We start from the raw sequence: 24,978 nt of genomic DNA on the forward strand, positions 1-24,978 counted from the left end.
CTAAAATAAGCTAAGCATCCAGAGATTCGGCTTCAAAGTTAATATTCATGAGGCTATAAAAGTTAAAGAATTTATTTATGAAAATGTAACTTATGGTAACAGCCAAGAGTTGCTAATACCAAGGAGAGAATGACCACCAAAGAGCAAGGGCAGTCACAGTAGCAGCATCACACAGGAAATGAGAAGGGGTAAAGACAAAGTCAGAGCCAAGGGCTGGCTGGAGAGGTGGCCTCGGGCATTAGTCCATTCCACAGCTGGGCACACACCAAAGGGCAGGAACACCACCATCAGGCACATGTTCACCACCATTTTCAGAGAATACACTTAAGGGGAAGCTGTGTTTTCAAAGGATCCACAAAATATCTGTGCTATGATCAAAGAAATACTTTTCTTATTTGTTAAAAAAAATATTTTCACCAACTAATTATAAACTAGTGAGAAAAACACTTCAGTGTGATTTTTATGAACTTATGACAAGAAGCACCAAGCTTAATAGAATCTTTGTAGAATCCCAAAAAATATATGATGTGAAATTTACCAAATAAAAGGTAAGCCACAGCTAAGAAGAGGTAGATATCTCTATTTCCAAGTGTCGATCAGATGTGAAGAGATCTTGGTTAATAAAATCATGAACTGTGGGCTCATAAATTTATGTCAGATTAGATCTGTAAACATTAATAAAGTTTTATGAAAGTCAAACAAGAAGAATGTGTATAATGAATTGCATGGGGAACGTTTAACTACAAAGCCAAGACATCAAAAATAAGGTTCATTTTTTTTGGTTTATTAAAACAAAACTACATTTCTGTGCTTCTCACAATACATTATCAGGCATAACAATCAATCAACATGTCCAAGTTTCACTCACAAAATCACTCAGCGTTACTTTACAATACTTTATAGCAATTCTTTTTACAACAATCTAGCATTTCTTTGTACAACAGGCAATACTTTAACCCCTTCCATCAAGACATTTAGCCCTTTAGCTGTTTAGAAATAAAGTGAAGAGTCTCTTTCAAAGCAATCATTAGTTCGTATTAAACTAAAATGCCAGGTGGCAACTCCAGGTTCCTAAAAAGAGTATTTTAAAAAACAGATTTACATCCCATAGTAAGTCTTATAAACCTCAATAGGTTCTACATTTCTAAATACTGGAACTATCTACGGATAAAAATCTGCATTCAGTTGTGCGATGTTTTCTTCTAGATCTGAATTAAAACCCTGATCATTTCCCACAATTAATCCTTGTATTAATTCTGCTACTTGCAGTAAAAAAGCCAGAGTCATTGACAGTTCATCTTCCCATCAAAGGAAAGAGCTCTGGCCACCTATGTTACAATTTTTCTGTGCTTATTCTTTCCAGGGGAGGAAATACCCATCATTCATCTCAACATTTGGTGGTACAAAATGCATGCGAATTCGGCCTCGGTGCCATCTGTTCCTCAGTGTTTTGTCTCCTTATAGAACTGCCTAATGAAGTGTTTTCCCAAATGTTTTCCATAGGATACTAGTGAGAGGTTCAGAGGTGTCCCAGAGGGGGAAAAGGTCCTGAGGTCAAAAGAGTTTGGGAAATGCCAGGTTCAACAGACTGCTGGGGGCCAAGCCCTTACCGTGCTCAGGTGCAGCACAAGTTTCCACGATCGAGAGGTTTGCCAGCAACACTTGCTAAATAACACCGAGGCACATCTCCCAGGGTCCTCAGAAGACAAGGAACTCCAGGGGCACTGCCCTCGCCTCTCCAGGTTGCAGGAAACTCCACAGTCGGAGCTTCCATTTGCTGCCTTCCTAGGACATATTCTCTCTACTCACCCTCGTGACTCCGTGAGACTTAGAGGTCTGAAGAAGAAGATGCAGTGCCTTCTCAATTCCTAGTTTTTTACACTTAACACACATTTTTGTCATTTTGTTAGAATTTTAAGACAGTGCAAATTCCTTCCTGTCTTCTGAATTTCTTAGGACATTGTTATTTTTTTAAAAACAGGGTGCAGTTTCATATTGCTTGTTACTGGGTTGTTTTTAAACTTGACTCACAGTCTTCCCCTGAAGGGCATGCATTTCAGTTTCAAAGAAATGCAATACAGTAAACTGTAATAAATTATTTACAAGCACCTAGTTGGTTTAACCTTACTTGGAAGCCATCTGCTGTTGGAAAACAATGAGAACGTGTCTATTAGCAAAACAGAGCTATCTGGAAGCCTTATTGTGATCTTTTTTCCCCAGTAATGAGGCACTAAAGAATGAGCTGTGCTAAAATTAACTTAAGGGTCAGCTTCTCTGGATGAGCATAACTTTGGTTGAGATTTTTCTTCCTTAAAAAAGGTTTTCAAAGCACCAGTTAATTACAAAAGCATGCATGTTTATCCTCACAGTGAGTTAAGTGGCAAGAGAGCTAGCAAATTGCATTCCCCAAAGCATCTGATCAAATTTCTTGAAAACAAACCAACCAAAAGGGAAAGTTAAGCAAGAGAAGCCATAGTTTCTCTGCTCAAGCTGGTAAAGCAGCAGCTCTTTGCAAAAGTGACAGGCAAAGCAGCAATATCCACTGGAAAGTCAGTCTTCACCTGGACTTTCCAGCCAACTAACAGAGAAGTTGAATGATCCTTGAATTACAATTTAGAGGATAGAAAAAGAAGAGACTTGTGAAGTGTTTGATCCCCAGAGAAGGACCATCCAAGGGAATGAACAGATTCCCTGGGTAGTTCCCAAGTGCAGCCAGAAGTGTTCCTCTATTCTACTCAGTAAATTGAAGGTGAAAAGGTGGCATCTCATGCCACACCCAGTTGCTATAGTGACTGACTTAATGGTACGTGAGTTCCTACAAGATAAAGGAGAGATATATTTATGTACAGAATTGGAGAACGGTGGAAGATCACACAGCATTAGCATTATTGCTGACTCTCAAACAAGATTATTTCACAGAATGTGAACTATCCACCAATACCCCTCCCTCTCCCAATGCACACATACTCATGAAATACTATTAGTGTTTAAAATCCAAGCTCAGGAAAGTACAAACTTAATTTGCAGTACTTTTATACTAAATTCAAAGAATCTATGCAACACTCATCAGAGAAAACTCATAGTTTCATAATATCATGGAAATAAGGGACAATAAATGGTTAGGAAAATTTTTAACATTACATGATCTTTAAGAAATCACCATAATTATCACAATTAATTATGCTCCCTGCTCACAAAAAGGCACCTACCCATATAAACAGACAATTTTTCATAATTAATTATTTGCCTCTATGAAGCATGAGAGGGTTTAGGCATATAAACCATGTTTTTTTCTCAAAGGTAAAAATTCATAAATGCTATTCACCTAGAAGTAGGGACATGCAGATACTGCACAGTTCAAACACTGCAAACTCGAGTAAGTACCAGCCACCCACACTGGCAGCAGTATCCGACCTGTGTGCATACATGAAAGCCCTGGGTCGGGAGTCTGCAGCCAGAGCACCATGCACTAACAGAGCCCATCAGGCTGAGCTAAGCAACTCAGTGCAGGTGCTATTTGGCTGGAGATTTTAGAAGAAACGGCTGTACCTGTGAGAGGTGGGAAGGGGTGCAGACATAAAACAGGAGAAGTTTTTAAATACTTGCTGGTCATTTGAAACTCAATGGCACTTTTTTATGTGAGCACAAGTTTTCAGTGCCAGTTTTCTGGCCAGGTTTACCTTGTATTTTGCCAGCTAAATTTAATTCCTGATGTTGGCTATTTGATCGCATTATCTCAGTTCCTGACCTAAACTAATATTGTCTGTTTTCATGTAGCTCTTAACGCGTTTTCTAAATCTGACCTCAGAGGACAGCACAGTGATACCTGGGTATGATGTACCTCAGCCCACTCATCTGTAAAGCACTTGGGATGAAAGGGCTCCCGTTTCAAATTTAGTTACTACTGACAAAGGTAAAACCGAAAAGAGTGAATGGTTGACAATTATTTTTAAGGGAAGCATTAACGATTAATCAGAAAATATACGAATGAATTACTCCACTATTTATGTATATTATACAACATTCAGTTCTAAATACAACTACATTTCTGTTTCCATCACAGTAATTAGTCCTTAAAAGTTGTACTTAAAATGTAAATCTTTAATAAACTCCAAAATAATTTATTGAGATTTCATCTAGTAATCTACTGATTATGAGTTGCAACAGAGGCTGAGGGCCCCCCGAGTGTTATCCATAGGCCGCTGTGTCTCAGAGTTGGGAAGATCACAGGTCCACAAAGGGGAGAAGGCACTTGTCTTCCAGGTCACCTCAGGGCAGGGCAGGCCTGGCCACGCGACAGCACCTGCAACTCTCAGGACAAATGCTGGAGCCTGCAAGGGACTCATCTCCAGCCCTTCACTTGCCAGAGGTGCCATAAGTTACCTACAGCACCACAAAACTCAGGATATATTCTAGGAGTTTTTGCCGGTTGCATTGAGGTAGGAAAGTGCTGCTCAGTTCTAAAATAGATACTCTCTTCTGCTTGGTCTCTTTGAAAACCTGAAGAGAAAGTGTAGATTCAATTTAAGGCAAAGGAGGGCATATCTGTCACCAACCCTGACCTGTGTTCTAGACCTCAAAGGGCAGTAAAGGCACCTAAAACCACATCCCGATTTAAATAAATGAGGATGTGCAGGTGCACATGAGGCAGGAGGCTGGGGACACAGTTCAACCAGTGCATCATACACCATGACTGAAGCCAGAACAAAGTCACACATCGTCCCTTACAAAGAGACACTTGATGCCCCCTGGAGTTCATGTTCCACATGAGACCAAGGGAAAAGACGCCTGAGAAGCAAAAACACAAGGAAAAAACTGAGAGCCATGTGGAATTAAATGAATGGCTGAGCTCCACAGGAGCATCTTGAAATGCTCTGGTATCTTTATATGTAAACAGTTTGGGAATGAATATGAAACCAACACAATTCTGGGACATGCAAATAAATCTGTACTGATGGGTCTCACTGTCGCCATGTCCCTCCCCAGCACTCATCCCCAGAAATGCCTCCCCAGTCAATCCAGCAGAAGCAGCTGTTCTTGGGGCCACGTTTCCAATATAAATAGTGCAAACATACTAGTTCTTGAGAGCCAATGTCAACACAGCTTTTATAAACATGGATACCTACCCCAATATCCTTAAACATTTTCACAGCATTCTTCACAAGACAGTAGGTGGCACTCTCAGCTGTAGAGAAACAATAAGACCCTGTCAGGGTTTAGATCTAGTGGACACAAAGCCCCAAGGTCAGCAGTAAGAAAGCAGTGGGGGCAGAGGGAGGGCCACAGCAAGCCGCAGACTGGCCAGCTCCCCTTCTGCCACTGGCAACAGTGAGGTCTCCCAGATGATCTGTGGTCTCTTTAAACCCATTCTATCATCTATTAGGGAAAAAGGGTCGGGGAGGGAGAAAAGAGAAGGAAAGACGGACAATACCTAAAGTATCCATTTTGCAGGGTCTCTGTGAGACTCAAACAAGATAATGTGTGGGAATTCCTGTAAACTACACAGTGCTGCATAGATGGTTCCTACACACCTGTGCAGCCAGAGGGAGCACAGGCTACAGATCAGAAAGCAAGAATTCTAAACCCAAGATTGTCCATTAACTGACTAGCTCTATGATCCTGGGTAGTTTCCTCACTCATAAAGTGAGGTGATTGAATGAGATTATCTCTGGATACCTTTTGGCTCTAAAACTTGATTCTAAGTAGTTTCAGTTCCAAACTGTAACCATATGAAGTGCTACCCCCACCCCATCCACACCTCTCATAGATATAAGAGATGAGGGCGGGGGTCGTGGCTCAGTGGCAGAGCACTTGCCTAGCACATGTGAGGCACTGGGTTTGATCCTTAGCACCACATAAAAAATAAAATATAAAATAAAATAAAGGCATTCTGTCCACCTATAACTACAAAAAAATAAATATTAGAAAATTAAAAAAAAAAAAGAGATGATGTGACAACCCCAAGGGCTGCAGGACATGGAACAACTGAAACACACACTACTGGTAGGAAGGCAAGTCGGTACAACACTTAGAAACTGTCTGGCAGTCTCTACTAAAGCCGAACATAACCATGGCCTATGACCAAGCAATTCTATTCCTGCATGTATGTCATATATATGATCATAGATGCTCCCCCAAATGACATTCAAACATGTTCACAGCAACACTATGCAAAGTAGCTCTAAGCTGCAAATGATGCAAATATCTTTCAACAGTAGAATGAATAAAATATGGTAAATAATGGAACATTTCATGACAATAAGTCAAACTACATATGATATGTATGACTCTCACAAATGTTAAGTGAAAAAAAGCCAGATTTAAGAGTACATAACTGTATCATCTAACTTACATGACATACCAAAGAAAATAATTGTAATAATCTATTGAGTTACAGGTCAGGATAATTTTATATTTTTCCAATTTCCTACAATAAGCAGATTTCTATAAAAATTTTAAAAGTTTTACAAATAGTCAAAGAACATATGAAAATTGTCCAACATCGATCAGGGAAATGCAAATCAAAACTACACCAAGATTTCATTTCACTCTCATTTCATCAATTGCTGCAGTATGGCAGCCGTCAAGAATGCCAACAAGGAGCTACAGTTGTGGCTCTCGGGTAGAGCGCTTGCCCAGCACGTGTCAGGCACTGGGTTCAATCCTCGGCACCGCATAAAAATAAACAAAATAAATGTATTATGTCCATCTACAAATAAAAAAATATTTAAAAAAAGAATAAAACAATAATAAAAATTGGACAATAATAAATGATGGAGAAAATGTGGGGAAAAAGAAACACTATTAGTGAGATTGTAAATTCATACAACCACTGTGAAAATCAATATGGCATTTTCTCAAAAGGAATGGCACCACATGATCCAGCTATCCCACTCCTCAGTGTTATCCTAAAGAATTAAAATATCATATCATAGGGATGCATGCATATCCATGCTTACAGCAACACAACTCACAACAGCCTAACTATGGAACCAGCCCAGGCGTCTGTCAACACATGAGTGGAAAAAGAAAATGTGCTATATATCCATAAAGAAATTTTATTCAACCACAAAGAATGAAATTATATCATTTGTAGGAAAATGGATGGTACTTGAAAGCATTATTTTAAACGAAATACGCCAAACTGATAAAGTCTAGGGTCATATGTTTTCTCTCTTATGTGAAAGGTAGAGAGACAAAAAGAAGTGTGTTGGGTAGAAGGGTGGTTTTCATGAAATTACAAGGGAGACCAGTAGAGAAAAGGGACCAGGGGTTGACGGGGGGCGGGGGGAAGGAGAGGTATGGGAGAATGAAATTGAACAAATCACATGTGTGCATATAATGAATATAGAACAGTGAATTGCACTATTATGCATAACTATAATGCACCAATGAATTTTTTTTAATTTTTAAAAGAAGTTGAAATAGGGATTTAACATACCATATACTGCAACATTTCTTTCAGTTCGGTTGATTAGGTATTTGTGCAGCTTTTGCAGATATTCAGGCTCCGGAACAGGACCACTGAAGTTGTGGACAAAGATGGCGGCAGAGCTGTAGGCCTCCAGTAAAGGCCCAAGCAGTCTCTGTAGGAAGGTGATGAACTGCTGGTGCTCCTTGGACTGGCTCACCTGAGAGTACAAAAGCAGAAAATGAAGGCTCCAACAAGGGACAGAAGAAGTGAAGCAAGCTGACAAGGACTTTATTTGGAAAAAAAGAGTAACTTGAAAAGATGGCTCCTCCCACTAACACTATATAAAAGGAGAATACTCGTCATGCAGATAATCTCTGTTAAAAACAACTGATTCTGAAATGTGTTCTTTACTGCAATCTTTCACTTTAATAATATTTGAGGCTGTGTTCATTAACCAGTCCCTAGAAGCAATTTTTATAACTGAATGACAATTATGACATTCTGTCATCAAAGCAAACAACTGGTTCTGAGGCTAGGCCCTCTGGGGTTTAAAGCCTGGACTCAACAGTCACTCGAGTGTGACAAAAGCCATCAGGTCAGACTACCGAGATCATCTCAGTCCTTCCCAGGTCCCACTTTCTGTCTCCCCCATAGGACTTCACCATACACTAGCACTTTGGGGAAGGATGGGCACAGTAATGGGGAGCTTTGTGGCCAGGGAGGTTCTCACTGCACCCACCCAAAATTGAAGGTTGATCTTGAGCAAGCAAGATCACTGCCTTATCTTCAAACTAGTAATATCTAAATGTAAAGAGAGAGAAATTCTGAATGTCACTTGGGAAAAAAAATAATGCCTTACAAGGAGTAGGTAAGAGGATGGGTGAACAAGAATGTGCCTGAAGATTTCACAAGATAGCAGTGACAGGAACCCCCCCTGGTCTTCCTCTTTCTGATTTCTCAACTCTTATTTCCTTTTCTACTTACCAATCCCCAAACTGAGCAATTTAGGTGTCTTTACTAGATGGAGCTGGCTAGTGAGTATTTAGAATATAAATGAGTCACCAGAGTTTAGTTTACCTAGCTGCAATATGAACCTCAACTCATCATTGTAATGTTCCCTTCAATTCTTCACCAAAGTACCTTTAGGTAGCAATCTCGCTGCTCCTCACCAAAATCACTGTCTTCATCTTCTTCATCACTTCTCCAAGACAACGGTTCGGGAAGCTTCTTGTCCCACTGCTGCTCTGCAAGACCAGGACTGATTTCTTCCTGGTCATCTTGCTATGCCAAGGAGACCACCAACAGTGAAAAAATATACCCAGGTACCCAAGTAACTGCCCAGCTGGACCAGAGAAGGCAGTCCTCTTCTCAGTCCCTTCCTGCCCCTTCTCTGTTTAGCCTTTCCTAACACCAGTCTACCTCCCTCTCCAATCAAAAATCACTCAGGAGATAGCAGGGGAAGGAGAAGGGTAGGGTCTTGGGAAAGAGCTACCAGACAGAGCAAATGAAGATACTCTTCCATGTTCTGAATTGACTTCCATTTTCCCAGGCCCTCCCCTCTACACCAAATCGACCAAAACTAAAATCTCAAGAGAAAATTGCACACATGCAAGCTACAAGCACTCTGATATGTACAGTGTCACATCTTAGAATGCAACTTCTGGATGTCACAGAATCAAGTCAAGGTATGCCTTAAACAATAGCACTTATACAAAAGAAAGCAAAATAATTCTAAAAGACATTTATTCTCCCCATCTTCATTTTTCTCTTCTTTCACCTAGACATGACTACATGGCAAATGTAATTATTGGTTAAAATTACTGATAGAAATACTGGCATAAATAATTGCTAGAAAAGGTAAGGAAACAGAGCAAGAAACTCAAGAGACAAATAAAGGAAGGCTCTTCCTCTTACCTCTGCCACTGTAAGAATACCATACTGGATAAATCTTCCTACTGTTTCATGGCAAACTTGGTAAAAAGTCTGGCAGGGCTGCGGGAAAAACAACAACAACAAAAAAACTTATTTACACACATAATTTTCACTGTTCCATATTTTTTAAAGACACTGAACAAAGTAGCAGCCAAATCCTTTCATGTTATCACCTACTTCACTCCCCTAGCAAGTCCTGTGATTTCTGATGTCCACCCTGTTGATAAATGCCTGGTCATGGACAAAGCCAGAGAGACCTAGTTTTCTGGCTGGTGGGTACTCCTGATGTGAAACCACCAGCAGAGGGCGCTCCTGAACTCAGTCCTCTCCCAGAGTACAGCAAGTCCTATGAAGGGTCTCGGTCCCCACCACCTGTTTCTTGGTCTTTTATGAGACAATCTCTCTGCATAGGCCATCTTACAACAAAGAATGTTCACAAAAGTAGTGAATGATGAAACAAAGTATTATGACAAGACCCTGGGAAAGGATGAGGCTAATCTTAAGATTCTCATCTGTCCCTACCTTTCCTGTCACATCATCCAAAGTTCATGCAAAACAGGTTCCCCAACAGAACCACCAATCAATGATACACAGTGAGAACATACAGAAGAGCTATATTCAAAATACTTTTAATTGCAAATGTCCCAAGACTTATTCATATAAGGGGAAGAGATATTAGAATACAAATAAAATATGAATCGTACTTGATTGAGAAGGAAATATTTATGGCTTAGTATATATGTCTCATTCTAAATATCTAGAAGTGCCAGGTTATAATATAAATGCTAACTTTTACTTCTGGGCTTCAGTTTCCTCATTTGTAAATTGAGAGGGGGCCAAACAGATGATTTTTAAGGCTGTTTCTCTCACTCTTTATCACCTGTGATCCATCATCTACATGTGGGTGTGTTAATTACTGACAAACTATGACTCAGACCCTTTCACACATCACTCAGTCACTTTGGGTCTAACTACAAACATTGAGCAATCTGTCCTCCCATGCCTTGTAGTTGCACAAAGGATTCGCTGGGGAGGTGAGCCACACTCAAACCAAGATGGTCAATGACATTGATTTGGTGGTCACTGATGGCAGGAGTGAACAGAAGGATGCAAAAGTGGACCAAAAGTTTTCTATGAGAAAAACAACGGTGGTTTGTTTTCATGCAAATGCTCAAAAGAAAACAGGTAACATGAAGAGCCTTCACTCACAAGAGAAATGGTGCCTTCGTTGGAGAGTAGGTAGCACAGGCTGGCGGCCTTCCGCACCAGCTGCTCCTGGCTGATCAGGTTGCCGGGGGTACCTGTGGGTCCTCCTGAACCCCTCTTATTTAGAACCGAGTAGAGGCTGCAAGCTAGGGACATAAAAGTAAGAATGAAGTCACCAGCACAGGGTCTCCAAGACAAACTTCACCTGGCTCTATTAACTCAGATCTCCTTAAGTGTTAATATATCAAAAACAGTGGCTTGCTTTTACTGGAGAAAATCCCACAGGATTTGATTCTTATGATTCCACATGATCTTAACACTATGAAAGACATCCCCAAGGGCTCAGTCGCCTCTGCTCTTTCTCCTCTGCACTCTCTCCATCACATAAGCCCTCCACTCTCTTCACTGCCCTGTGCGTGCCATCTCAATTAGAGCTTTAGCTCCTAGACAGCAAGGCACTTGACCCCCTCCACAGTGATAAGCAAACAGCACACACACAGTGGTTCAGTATACCTGCTGTGCCATAACCAGTGACATGGCAGCAGATTTGGAAATTTAAAAATATAACAATGCATTTTCTCCAACAAGAGGCTATCATCTAACCAAAGTAGATGCCACTATATGTATTAGGCCCTGTACTTTCCAAGAAAATATCTGAAAGCATTCAGGGCCTGACATACCTATGATGGCCTCCATGATGAAGACATGGAGCACCCCGTTGCTGTAGAAGTTCAGTTCAAAGACTGATGGCACAGTTGTGCTGGGAGTGATAAAGAATTCATCATTCCTGCTAGTGTGCGTGATTGTAACACAATTTCCCAGCAGCTGTATAGCATGCATGACTACATCTTCTGAATTTCCTGAGAACCCCAGGTCAAAATCACGAGCCAGGACTTCCTCCTTCATCACAAAGAAGTCTTCCACCAATGTGGAGAGATTGATTCCCTACAGACAGAGAAATGATCTCAGGACAGGGAAAATATCCTTTCCAAAAGGCCAAGAGGCCAATATTCCCAGGATTTTCTTCTTGCTTTGGCTTCCCACAGCTTGCTGTTGGGACCTACAGAAAACACCCAGATCACCAATACAGAGCCAGTCAGGAAACTGTTTTAAAAACTGGTCCCAAAGGAATGATATGGTACTCCACATGCCAGAAACCACTCTAGTATGAGTGAGTATGTAAGATCACAAAGGGAAGGAAAAGTTGTCTGAAGGTAAGAAGTTTTCAGTTTTGAGAAAGAATTTCCTTCATTTTAAATATTTGTCTAACAAACATTTATTTGGAGGCTACATACCAGTACCATGCCTGGTGCTGAGAACATGACTGAATGGGCCAGTCATGGTCTATCCTATCATAGAGTTAAGACAGGTCTACTGTGGGAAGACAGAGGGTGGGCCCTAACATACAAATCAGATTACTTGGAAATCATTCACTATCACAAGTGAATGAAATATATTTTATTTACATTAACCATATTAATCAAAGAATATCTACCACTGACAAATATCGCAAACCTTTTTATTTTTTGTTATGAGACAAGAATTCACCCAGCCTGACCTCAAATTAGCAATCCTCCTGCCTTAGCCTCCCAAGGAATAGGGACTATAGGCAAGTGCCACTGAGTCTGGTCTCAAAGAATATCTTATTACTGCATATATTAAGTAGTCTGACTTTTCTTTTATGTAGATTCCTCCTTTATCAAGTTTAGAAACTCCCTTGGACTGGGTCCCTAACTTATTTTACTGTTTATCTCATAATACTAGCCAGGAGTGGGCCAAATCTATTCTGAAGATGCCTCTGAACAGCTGATAAAAGTTTTGCAGGCTTTCTACTGAACTGTGGGTGATATCATGGACATACCTGCCTATGTCTGTAGAGCAGCAGGCAGGCCACAATGTGGGTAGACATGATGGCACAGGATTTGCTAGCAGCTGGAAGGCAAACACAAAAGCTTTAGTTGCACTTTTTTTTTTAATACAGCTAAAACTTTTTAAAAGCACCTTAATTTTAAACAAAGGTATTAAAACTATAAAAGTTCTCTGCCACATTTCCTATAACTGTGATTTACCAAAAGGAAACTGTAGCATTACACCATGCTCTGGTAAAATGGAGCCTCTTTAGAGATCATTATTCGTAATGCCACCATCTAAGACGGGTCCACCTTCAACCTCAGCCAAAAGATTTAGAATACTTATGACCAAGAGATACCCTTATTGAAATACCAAAACCCAAAGTATGAGCCTATTCTCGAGTTCTATGGGATACCCCCTGTGTGTCTCCTGCCTTGTTCCTGGCCACAGTCTTTTAGAATTGCATCCCTATTTCACTCTTCTTGCACATACTCACCAAGTTAGAGTGAAGGTACAGAAAAAGGAAAAATTTGGATTTGAAGTCAGAAAAATCTGGGCTCAAATCCTAATTTCTACACTAATTAATTTCATGACTTGGAGAAAATGAAACAAAATTCCTGAGACTCAGTTGCAAAATACTATCTAGTTCATTGGGCTGTGAAAGAATGAAATGATGGTCTGGCAAGGACTCATGGTAACAGGAGCTCAATGCATCTTCATTTCCTCTTTTCAAACTGGCCCAGAGGAGTCTATTCCTTTTTTTTTTTTTTGGCAGGGAATGGGGGTTTGGGGGGGATAGGCTAAGCATGGGGGGGGCAGTGCTGGGGATTGAACCCAGGGTCTTGTACATGCTGAGCCAAATTCTCTACTTACTGCTGGGCTATACCCTTGGCCCCTCAACCTGGCCCAGAGATGGGCAGCAAGGGCACAGAAATATATTTGAAAATACTTATAGTATATAACCCAACATTTTGATTTATAGAAAATTATATGAACATCCATGGATTATTTTGAAATAAAAATATAGTCTGTAAGGAAAAGAATAATGAAGGAATGAGGGGGAATCTCATAAAAATAAAAGGGAGGTCAGTAGAATATAAAAAAGGAACTAGGGGGAGGTAGGAAGGGAGAGAAAGGAAATAGTGGGAAATGACACTGGCCAAATTATATTGCTATACTGTGAACATGTATATGTAACAACAAATCCCACTATTATGTAGAACTTTAATGCACCAATAAAAATGTGGAAATAAAAGAAAATATAATCTAAGTTGTATGACAAATAACAATGAATTCATGAACATGTCACTCACAATTGGTCTCTAGTGTTGACTTTAAAAAGTGTCCAGTACCATATCTGCAGTCATTAAAAAGAGTATTTATAAAGAATTCTTTAAAACATGGGGCCAGGGTTGTGGATCAGTGGTAGAGCGCATGCCTAGCATGCGTGAGGCACTGGGTTCCATCCCCAGCACCACATAAAAATAAAACAAATGAAATAAAGGTATTGTGTCTATCTACAACTAAAAAAAATATTTAAAAAAATAATTCTTTAAAACATTAATAAATTTTATAAATGAAAACCAGTATGGTAAAAAATTGTAAATATCTTTAGAGATTAGACAGTAATGCCACTAGTTACTTGAATAGTGGATTTTGCTATCTATTTCACCTTTTCTTTTCAAAAATTAGGATGTATTATTTTTTGCATCCAAATCTTAGGCAAAAGAGACACATAATCAGCTGTGCTTAAGAAAGGATCTTGTGGGCTGGGGATACAGCTCCGTGGTAGAGTGCATGCCTAGCATGTGTGAAGTCCTTTGGTTCCATTCCCCAGCACCAAAGGAAGGTTGGAGGGAAAGAAGAAGGAAGGAAACTCCTCTGGCCCAGAGTCAAGTAGAAAAATGAGCAGCCAGAGCAGAAGGAGCAAGGAGATCCTGCTGGTCTGAGTACTAAGACACCATGGTACTGACTGAGGACTTTTTTTTTTCCAGTACTAGAAATTGAACCCAGGGACAGAACTGTATTCCCAGACCTTTTTATTTGGAGACAGGGTCTTGCTAAGTTGCTTAGGGCTTGCTAAGTTGCTAAGGCTGGCCTACACTTATGATCCTCCTACCTCGGCCTCCCGAGTAACTGAGATTACAGGCATGTGCCTCTACACTCAGCAGCTGTCTCTGGTTTTTAAAGTAGCCTCTAAAAGAGTGTACAATGCTGCTACTTAGAATGTAAGGGAGGCTCATAATACCCAGAGCTCTAATGCTACTCAGTGTCACTATGACTTCAAGAATTTGTATACAACTATTCCACTGAGACAGCAGAAGCTCTTTGAGCACAGAACCATTAATGATTCAATTTGTATTCCATGCAGCTATAGCAAACCTTTATGTGAAATAGCCACTCAATACTTACTGAATAAAAATACCCATGGGATCAGAGAAGAAAAGAATATGCAACTATAAACCTAGATGTTGCATCATAAACTAGTTCAAAAACACATTTATGAGCAAAACAGGCCACATATCATTTTGACAAAACCTTTTTTAAAAAGCACAAGAAATAAAACATGAGCACCACTGCTTATCAGACACCAAGTCAAATAATTTGTTCATATTCCCTCACATCCCCCCAATATCACTTTCTCTTTAATAACTTGCCTATCACCACCTGTGAATTAGGCAATTGACCTGGAAGAGGAAACTACAACCTCAGCAGATTCCAAAACCTGTAAGGTTTGCACCGCACTATGCCAGATCTGAATCACAGATTTAGAGTGTGGAATTCTACTCACTAAATAGAATGTGCTCAGCCAGATTTGCAATCAACCTTCTTCGGAAGAATTCTTCTGCTGCATTCCTGGATTCATTACTGGGTATTTCTACACCTTCATTAGCAGCATCACTAGGTCTGAAAAGATTTTTTTAAATCAGCATTCCACTGCCCCACTCTTTTACAAGGCAAAGTACATGGGACTAATCTATAAATTAAACCTAATTTACATCTAATTTAAATACTTCAAACTACTACACATTTTATATTTAAACCACAAAAAGAGTATTTTATGAGTTGTTTTCCTCCATAATATACTTAATTATGTTTAGTATCATCTCTTGGACAAAACATGCTATTTAGTTATGACTATAAACAGTTTTTTGGTACATCACTTCCAAAACCCACTGGCAGACAAAGCACAAAAAACAAAATTTCATGTTTTAAAACATGTCTGAAATCCCAAAATTTTAGCATATTAAAAGAAGGGCTTAATATTCGATTTCTTGAAGCTATAATTAAATTTGAATTCTGTAAAACTCAAATAACAAAACTCTTTCACATGGTTTATTTATGTACAATATGCACAACCTAAACTACTACCAAGAAGAATTCAGTTCAAATATTCAAAAGCATAAATCAAATAAGAACTTGTACATGATTCACAAAATCAAAAATATTTCACATGCAAATAAAAGCCTCCAAACTAATGTGAAAACACAATTCAATATCAGATCATGAGAAAAGTTACAATAATCAAGTAAAGAAGCATCAGTATGTTCTTAATAAAGTTAACATTTTTCTATGTAATGTTAAAAATAATAGTTATTTGGTAGTTAATATAAAAACATTTCCACAAATCTTACCGTGAAGGAAGTATAGCTGGTAACAAGGCTTGCTCCAAAGAAAGTGGAGCAGATACAGGCTTCTGACTTTGGCTTTCTAAATATTCCTTAAAAAAAAAAAAAAAGAAAGAAAGAAAGAAAGAAAAGAAACCTATCATCAAAACTTTCAATGTCTCACTTTTTTATCAACATATAAAACATTTTGATCCTCAAAGGTAAAAAAATGTGCCATACTACAGAGCATGGGAATACTTCCTGTACTGAAACTGTCTTCGGAAGTCCAAAATGATTCATAAAGTTATTAAACAAATAATCTAAGAACTAAAAATACAAAGGACAGAATGATGCTTAAATAAAATCACTTAAGAACTAAAGGGAAAATGTTAACTTTTTTCAGATCTTCATGGAAATCATTCAACATTTCCAATGAGAAATAGTAATAATAGACTACCATACTATTTGAAGGAAATCTGGCAACCTGAAGGTCACATAAAATACAAAAGAACCTCAACCAAAAAAAAAAATCGTAAGAACAAGCTGTGCTATCATTTAAAAATATAAAAAATAAAGTGGCAAGAAATGACAAGGCCCCTCTGAGCTGAAAGCACTTAAGACCAGAAAGTATGTGGCACAGCATTTAGAATCTTCTAAAGTTGAGCCAAAGTAGTACAACAGAAGGAGATATATAACACCCCTGCTCCTTGTCCTCGGATTCCTCCCCCATCTCTTTCTTCCTCTATACCAATCTGAAAATCTAAGGAATTTTAAACAGCAAGACCTCAGGGAACTGGCAGTCCCAGACTGTTAATGAAGACAACAGTCCCCTTGAGATAGCAAGGTACTGAATTCCACTCAGCAGCATACAGACTGTCAATTTTACCCACTGGGAAAGTTTTCTTGTTTTTTTTGGAAAAATTTTCCCTAAATGCAATTTTAAACTACAGAATACTGACATATATAGGATTCTCATGAATTTATTTTTTTCAAAATAGCAACACTGAACCTGTTACCTCCCAAAGACAGACATTCTCCTGTGTCAATAGGCACATTTTGGTGGGAAAATTTAGGAAACGCTACTTTTGTCATATCCTTCCTGCAGGAGAGGAATCAGAGGCCGTGAGCACACAGAGGTGGTATTAATGCCAGATGAGAGCCCAGACTATCTACCTCCGGGCCAATGTTTTCACACTCCACAGACTCTCACCTTTAAGGAAAATGGTTGTGCAAAGTCCACTCTCACATATCCGTAGTTTTTTCGTAACATTCTAATAACACCTCTTGCTACGCTCCAAAGGCTCTCGTTTTTCTTAGGTTTGCCCTAAATTCCAGTGGTGAAAAGATAACATGGTGAGAAGTAAAGCTAACAAACACAAATATTGTTTTCCAAAGAATAATTCTGTATAGATACTAGAGATTCATCTTGAAAGAGAAAACAATAATAAAGAAAAATAAGTTATTAACTGAGACTTGTCAGAAAGTGTTTAGTATTCAAAGATACCAAGAGAAGTAGGTGCATCGCTGGGAGAGGAAAAAATTTAATACTAGTTCATTTAATATAACGTTCATATCCTTCACAAAAAATACAGCTACAAATTGGTGAAGGATAAAATTATATAATACCCTGAAAACTACTCAAGTTCACAGGTAAAGATAAGAGGTCAAAGAGGCCACTTAAGAGTAGTCTACCAAATCCCAGAGTCTGAATACCTAACTTTAGGTAACTAAGTGCCAGTCAGCCTCACAGTGGCCTTTGAGCTGATTATTTGCCTAGACAGTACCTCCCGAGCGTTTATTTGACATCAGGCAAGAGTGAGACTGACAGCATAAAAAGAAAGCTGTCAGATAACAATCCAGGTCTATTGCTTAATTTTTAAAGTCTGCAACTATCAAGTGTCCTTAAACTCGTGACATATTTGAAGAAGTGAATGCAGTAAGTATTTTACCCAAGGCTTCCACACTAAATAAGACCAAGACTATTCTCTCTCACTGCCAACAGGAGGGTATGTTGGTAAAACCATCAAGGCAAACTGTTTGGCAGCATTTACTAAAAGTGAACACACACGTACTTTATAGCCTACCAGTTCCACCACTAACATATACTACACAAAAAAAAATACCTACGGTTGCCAAGAGAATTGTGTAAGAATGATGGCATGAATAGATAAATTATGGTTTATTCATACACTGGGATACTACAGAGCTAGAGCTATGAGAACAAATCAACTATGTGCAGCAACTTGGATGAATCACTTGAGTAAGGAAACCAGGTGTAAAAAGAACACATACTGTATTATCCCATTTATACAAAACTCATTAATGGAAAAAAACTATCTATTCTGTAAGAAATCAGGTAAGTAGCTATTCTTTTTTTTTTTTAAAGAGAGAGAGAGAGAGAGAGAGAGAGAGAATTTTTTAATATTTATTTTTTAGTTATCAGCGGGCACAACATCTTTGTTTGTATGTGGTGCTGAGAATCGAACTCGGGCCGCACACATGCCAGGCGAGCGCGCTACCGCTTGAGCCACATCCCCAGCCCAAGTAGCTATTCTTGAGGGGCTAATGATAAGAAAGGCACAGGGTGACTTCTGGGGTCCCGATAATGTTATTCCTTCATCTGCGTGCTGTTACTAGTTGTTTTCACTTTGTGATAATTCAATATACATGGTTATGTTTTGTGCACTCTTTGGTAACTACTATACTTCAATAAAAAGTTTACAGAAAAAGCCTGCTGCTATTTCACAAATTAACTTGTAGTTGTTTTGCCAATATGATCCCACCAATTCTTCAGGCATAACTAAAATCTGCAAATAAACAGCAGGCCCTTGGGGAGAGAAAACCACAGATAAGCCACCAATTGAGAGGACAACCCAGTGGCAAGTGCTCTTCTATTTTCCAGCCCCATGACCAAAGTCAGCACTGAAAACCTGGTCATTGGGCTGGGGTTGTGGCTCAGTGGTAGAGCACTTGCCTAGCAAGTCCGAGGCCCTGGGTTCCATCCTCAGCACCACATAAAAATAAATAAAATAAAGGTATCATGTCCAACTATAACTAATAAATAAAAAATTAAAAAACAAAACAAAACACCCTGGTCATGCCATTTCCTCCCAAGTGCAGAATGACACCATGTGAGCACTGCCCCACAGTGACACAGTGGATGAGGGCTACTCAGCATGCCTCCAACCATGTTTCACTGTGTTCTAAAGTCAGGGAATACCTAACAGCAAATCTAAATGCTGATGTTTAAATCTAAAAGCAAGCCTTGAAAAGTGATGGTAACTTTTGTGTAGGCAGACCCCTTACCAGCTGTTCGCCATTGTAGTGACCTTCAATGATCCGATCATAGGAGATTCCCACAGGTATGATCAAGATATCCGGGATGGTATTGGTAGACAGGGTATCAACCACCACTGACAAAAGTCCTGCCCGAGCACAGGAGGTCTTTCCACTCCTTGAGCGTGTGCCCTCTAAGAAAATCTCCAAGAACTGCTGCTGCCGAAGTAGTTCCACTATGTGCTGAAATATAAAGAGAAAGCAAAGCATGAGTTCAAAACCACTCAACTGAGACTCAGATAAGAAAAACTAACCTTAAGAACATAGAAAAAACTATCTTTTCACTACCAACAAAATATTTTACCCACACCAAGAATAGCAAAGCACCATTGCCAACACTGTATTTTGATGATTAGACTCATCAGACTCATACCTAGGTAATAATCAAATTATTCAGAGAACAGTTTTTTAAAATCTCAGCTCCATCAATCTCTTCTCCCTTTCACTGTGAAAGCAGGCATGACTTAAGGATAATTACAGATCATACTCACCCCATGCAACAAAGCTCTGTAGAGAATATCTTTCCGTCCATCTGGTGTTTCATCCAGCCTCCGTCGTATGAAAAAGCCCCCAAGTTTGTGGATCAAGGTACTATAAATTCAAGAGTGCATGAATTATTTATAAGGAAAACTATAAAAAGAATACTCCAATTCCAAGTTTCTTCAAAACATTTGCAATCTGATGTAAGCCACATATGCGGTGACCAGGCAGATAAAGGCAGTCTTTCACCTTCCACATCACTGACACACTTCATCATTCACAAGATTCCCCAGCCTGCAGACAACCGCTGCATGTGATGAAGGTCTATTACATTGGTTACAAACCAAAAGGAACTTCATGATATACTGCTTTGCAAAGGTGATGGCACAGATTATAAAAGGATTATAGGATACTTCTAAATTTTAAAACTCTGTCCAGGGTCTCAAGACATACGGAAATTTGTCCATGGCAAATTTATAAAAATTCACAAAATGAACATAGTCCCTCAGGGAAAATGTTCTCAAGTAATTATTGCTTAAACAGTTTCCCTTGATACAAGGATAATTTTATTAAACTGAACTGAGTATAATCACCTTTATAAAACATGAAACAAAAATTGACTTTATTTACACATACACAGGATTAAAACAATTCTGTTCACAGCCCCATGTCTCTTTCTACAAATAGATGAATTTTGACATGAAGTTGAAATTTTCTAAGTCATCTTTCCCGAACTCAAAGCCTCTTTCTATTCTTTTCAAATACTACAATGCTACTATAAAAGAACCATTAATGTCTATGTTAATCTAAACAGAGTGACACTATATTAAGTGCTATTTGTATTTGTGTTATCCTCCACAGTTAGTATGAGAAGGTCAAGGTAAGATGTTGCCAAAGCTTAGTATCACTCTTTTTTTATTTTTTTAAACATTTTTTTAGTTGTTGATGGCCTTTATTTTTATTTATTTATATGCCAAGGATAGAACTCAGTGCCTCACACATGCTAGGTAAACACTCTACCCCTGAGCTGTAACTCCAGCCCTAGTATCACTTGTTGAAATTAAAACTTTGCAAAATAAATTCAAAATGAATGAGATGAGCCAGTCACAAAAATACTGCACCCTGAGAAGTGTAGACAAGAATGCAACAAAAGCAAGCTGCACATAAACAGACTGGGCTATGTGTGAAGGAAGCGTGGGCAAGGCAATGACTGGCATCAAATTTGTGAACAGGAAGGTTCATTTATGAGAAATTATAAGTATTTATTAAGCACTTTCCAAGATCCTAGTTGAGAACCAGACACAACGGGAATCAGCATGTGAGCTATTCTGATTACAAGAGGCAAGGCTTCTCTAGAGGCCCAGGGGAATAATCCTCTTTACTCTGAAACTGCCTTCTGGTACCTCTGATGACTTTCTAAGTCCCCTTCCCAGGGTCTCTGATACTGGGACTCAAGTGCTCTGGAGAGTCAACACAGGTATTCTAATCCTTAGAAACCACATCTGCCCTTTAGGGTCCTCTCCCACTGTATTATAGCTAGCTATTATACATTAGCCAGCTATTATAATATTACCATCCTATTGCATGGTAATGATGTGTGACTTACTCACTTTTTGCCCAAAGTACAGCTGGAAAAATACCGTTAGTGAATGGTTCCTCTTCTGCTGATCACATAGCCACTGCCATGACTTAGATATTAAATTCCCCCAAATGCTCAAGTTAAAGCCTCACTCCCCATGTGACAGCACTCTAGGGATATGGGGTTTGGTTGTAGAAAGCAAGTCCTTGGGACTATGCCCTCAAAGGCTTTATTATGTCTCCAGATTCTTCCTCCCTCTCTCTTGCTTTCTGGCTGCCATGAGGTAAGCAGCTCTCCTCCATCATACCTTCATACCCTGCGGTACTCCTTCACCACAAGCCCAGACACAATGGAGCCAAGTATCTCAGATATTTCGTCACATCAATGGAAACTGACAAGTTACAGAACTCAAAACTATAGAACACTGAGCCATGGGATTAGAAAGGAGCTCCTTGACATGGGGCTGAGGTCCAGAATTCACAGCACACAAAGGTAATGAATGCCACCCAGGAGGCTCTACCTGCAAAACCTGCCAGCCAACTTCTCATCCAGTCTCTCTATAAATTTATACTCCTTTTACCCACCCTCTTCTCACAGAGGTGACCTTACTTTGTTTAAAGTTTAAAAGTTCAGTTTCTCAAACTAGCTCAACCTACTCCTCACCAATTCCTCATGGGTGTTCAGACCCACTATCTTTCCAGTTTCCTAGGTGGAAAACACCCAGAAATCTCCCCTACCAGCTTCTTCCCCTCTACTGAGCCCCAAATCTGAACCCTCATTGAGTCTTGTAAATTCAAGTTACTAAGTACTCTGTAAATCTATGCCCTCCATTTCAAGAGCACTGTTACATTTTCAAGCCCTCATTACATTTTGCCCAAATTGTTATAACAGAATCAGAATTGATCTAACTTCTTCTGCTTCAGAATGATCTTTCAAAATGAAATCTGAACATGTCATTTCCAAGGCTCATAGTGGACTCTTGACTCTTGCCTTGGAACTCATGTGGATCTAGCTCTCTCTGCCTATGCAGCTACAAGCTCCAGCCTGACCCTTCCACAGGCATCCTATATTCACACCTCCCCTAATGGTCCATGACCTCTCCACCACACCAGGCTCTTGACTCTCTCTGTCTTTGCACAGCAGTTTCCTCTGAATGGATACACTTCATTTTCCTGAAAACCTCTAAAAAACACCTTTCATGTTGTATTGTTCCTTCTACATGTTTTTTGCTCTGTGAAGTCAAAGTCTCAGGTATGATTATTCTCATTTACCTTTATACCACCACTTCACCTCCCTACTGCCAAGCCTGGGATCGTTGTCTACTATCTTACCTTTCTAACTGCCTTTTATTTATGTGATAAATATTGCCTGTCAAATTGAAGTATTCACAGTTCATCCATAAAAAATACATAAACAATGGTGATGGTCATAATGCTTTTTTGCACTACCCAAATTCTACACAATAAGCAAGTACTACTTTTTATAATAATAAAAGGAAAAAGGATAATATCATCTTAAGAGGCATCAAAAGGTATACACATACACACACACACACTAAAAAAAAAAAAAAAAAATTCAAAACACAATATTTGAATAACTTAAATTTCAAATTAAGCTGAACTTACCTGAAGATTGGGATGTTAAGATTATTGCCTGAAGCAATGTATGGCGCTTTGATGTTATGGCAGAAGAGAATGAAAGTGAGCAGCAGATAGTCAATATGGGATCTATGGACTGGTAGAAATATAAGCGGCAAATTCGTCTAATAGAAAAAAAAATGTCAAATTTAAAATTGAAATGTAAATTCAATTACAATTTGCAGCTGCATATTTGGTTAGAGGCACTCAAACACTTGCTAATCAATGACTCATTCTTTAAAAATATTTTCCAAGAACGTGAACTTCTTTCAAATTAATACTGACATACTAAATAGAAGAACAACTATAACAACAGAATGAGCTAGGGGAAGGAGAGGCATAATCAAGAATTCAAGTCGAACCTCTGAGAGGCAGGCCTAAGCATGTAAAAAGAACATGAGTTTTTGGAGTTAGGCTTGGTTTGAAATCCTAAACTAAATCCCTTACTATCTGTAATTTCTTTCTATGCCTCTATTTCCTTATTATAAAATAGGGATTGTTCCACTAGACTCTTAGGTTTTACAAGGTAATTTACAAAAGGAAACCTACGTATGCTGGTAGGTCTTCCTTTACCCCACATCCACCAAGATACACAGCCACTGCAGTTATCACAAAAGGGAAACCTTCCAACTGGGTTAAATTGCATGATACTATACTAGAGAGTATTTCTCAAAGAACTCTAAAATCACAACCTATAAACAAGAAGAAAATAGAATAACAGATTCACAGAAATTCTTGCCTCAGCTGCAGCTTTAACCATCTCAAGTTGACCCTTGTGAATTTGAATGTTCCAAAAGAAGCTATTGAACAGCTTTAGCAGCACCCACCCAGTAAGTCTGAAAGAAAGAACAAAAAAGTAAATCTATAGGCATACATTTACCTATACATATAAATATGATTTATATGTCAGCTATAATTATAGGTGATATTTTTCAACTTTGGTTTCTGAACTACAACCTTTTATATGAGTACTTGTAAATGGCTTTGTGGGCACATGTGCACACCTATGTATTTGAATTGCAGAACTAGTGAGCTAACTTTAAATACATATTACTGAAAGAAGTAATTTATTTATTATGAACTAAAAATCATATTTCACTCTAATAACACTGTATACTTTAAAGGTAAATAAACAAGCTAATATATAGTGAGCAGAATGGTCCCTCTAACACACACAAACCACTCCCTTGAGACATGCATGTGAGACTTGACTCATAACCAGTCGAGGACAACAGGTGTCAGGAGTACTGCAATGGCTGCTCTCAATTAGCAGAGTTTAAGGCACCCTGGAGCCTACCATAGTGCTGCTTCCCACAGAAGCTAAATAAGAATATAAAAAAGAATTGGACTTAACATTAAAATATCTTCTCATGCTGGGGTTGTGGCTTAGCGGTAGAGCACTTGCCTAGCACATGTGAGGCCCTGGGTTTGATCCTCGGCACCACATAAAAATAAATAAATAAAATAAAGGTATTGTGTCCAACTACAACTAAAAAATAAATATTAAAAAATATATTAAAATATCTTGTGCTCAATCAGCACTATACTAGGATAGGAGAATCCAATAGTTCAGTTCTATTAGCTCAAACAGGCTGGCTCCGGGTAAAAGTTTGTGCCTCCACTGTTAATACCTGATCATCCCAGGTGAGACAGTGGCAACCATTTCTTGAAGGATCTTCTTGGCTTTCTTTTTCACTTTATGGATGGCTTTGGTCTGTTGCTGAGCAGAACCATCAGGGTTTAATTCAGCAGCCACTTCAGCAATGGCCTCTTGTACTCTGATTTGAAAATGGAAAGACAGACAATATAACTGGTATCATATTACATTTCACTGCATATTCCATATTGCCTAAACTACAGCAATGAATCACAAAATCCAAGGTAACAAGAAAGAATAAGCTCAAGTTAGAATATGCTCAAGTTAAAAATAAAGGA

General features: G+C 39.0%; 1 protein-coding gene across 5 annotated transcripts in view; it reads right to left on the bottom strand.

Moving 5' to 3' along the window:
• Nucleotides 1-763: 763 nt before the first annotated feature.
• Gpam (glycerol-3-phosphate acyltransferase, mitochondrial) overlaps nucleotides 764-24,978 on the bottom strand; it is a 56,511-nt gene continuing 32,296 nt past the window's right edge. For all 5 annotated transcript variants that reach the window (XM_076835058.1, XM_076835057.1, XM_076835060.1 and 2 more), the window contains exons 7-22: nucleotides 24,675-24,821; nucleotides 23,783-23,879; nucleotides 23,032-23,168; nucleotides 19,839-19,938; nucleotides 19,318-19,530; nucleotides 17,222-17,335; nucleotides 16,039-16,124; nucleotides 15,195-15,310; nucleotides 12,414-12,484; nucleotides 11,233-11,497; nucleotides 10,556-10,698; nucleotides 9,329-9,406; nucleotides 8,555-8,695; nucleotides 7,442-7,631; nucleotides 5,127-5,185; nucleotides 764-4,500 (exon numbers count right to left, since the gene is read on the bottom strand). In XM_076835058.1, coding sequence (XP_076691173.1) covers nucleotides 4,384-4,500; nucleotides 5,127-5,185; nucleotides 7,442-7,631; nucleotides 8,555-8,695; nucleotides 9,329-9,406; nucleotides 10,556-10,698; nucleotides 11,233-11,497; nucleotides 12,414-12,484; nucleotides 15,195-15,310; nucleotides 16,039-16,124; nucleotides 17,222-17,335; nucleotides 19,318-19,530; nucleotides 19,839-19,938; nucleotides 23,032-23,168; nucleotides 23,783-23,879; nucleotides 24,675-24,821 — 2,074 coding nt within the window. In that variant the 3' untranslated portion in view covers nucleotides 764-4,383. The remainder of the gene's footprint in view (nucleotides 4,501-5,126; nucleotides 5,186-7,441; nucleotides 7,632-8,554; nucleotides 8,696-9,328; nucleotides 9,407-10,555; nucleotides 10,699-11,232; nucleotides 11,498-12,413; nucleotides 12,485-15,194; nucleotides 15,311-16,038; nucleotides 16,125-17,221; nucleotides 17,336-19,317; nucleotides 19,531-19,838; nucleotides 19,939-23,031; nucleotides 23,169-23,782; nucleotides 23,880-24,674; nucleotides 24,822-24,978) is intronic.

Source organism: Callospermophilus lateralis, chromosome 15, assembly GCF_048772815.1.
Source record: "Callospermophilus lateralis isolate mCalLat2 chromosome 15, mCalLat2.hap1, whole genome shotgun sequence".
NCBI classification, from domain to species: Eukaryota; Metazoa; Chordata; class Mammalia; order Rodentia; family Sciuridae; genus Callospermophilus; species Callospermophilus lateralis.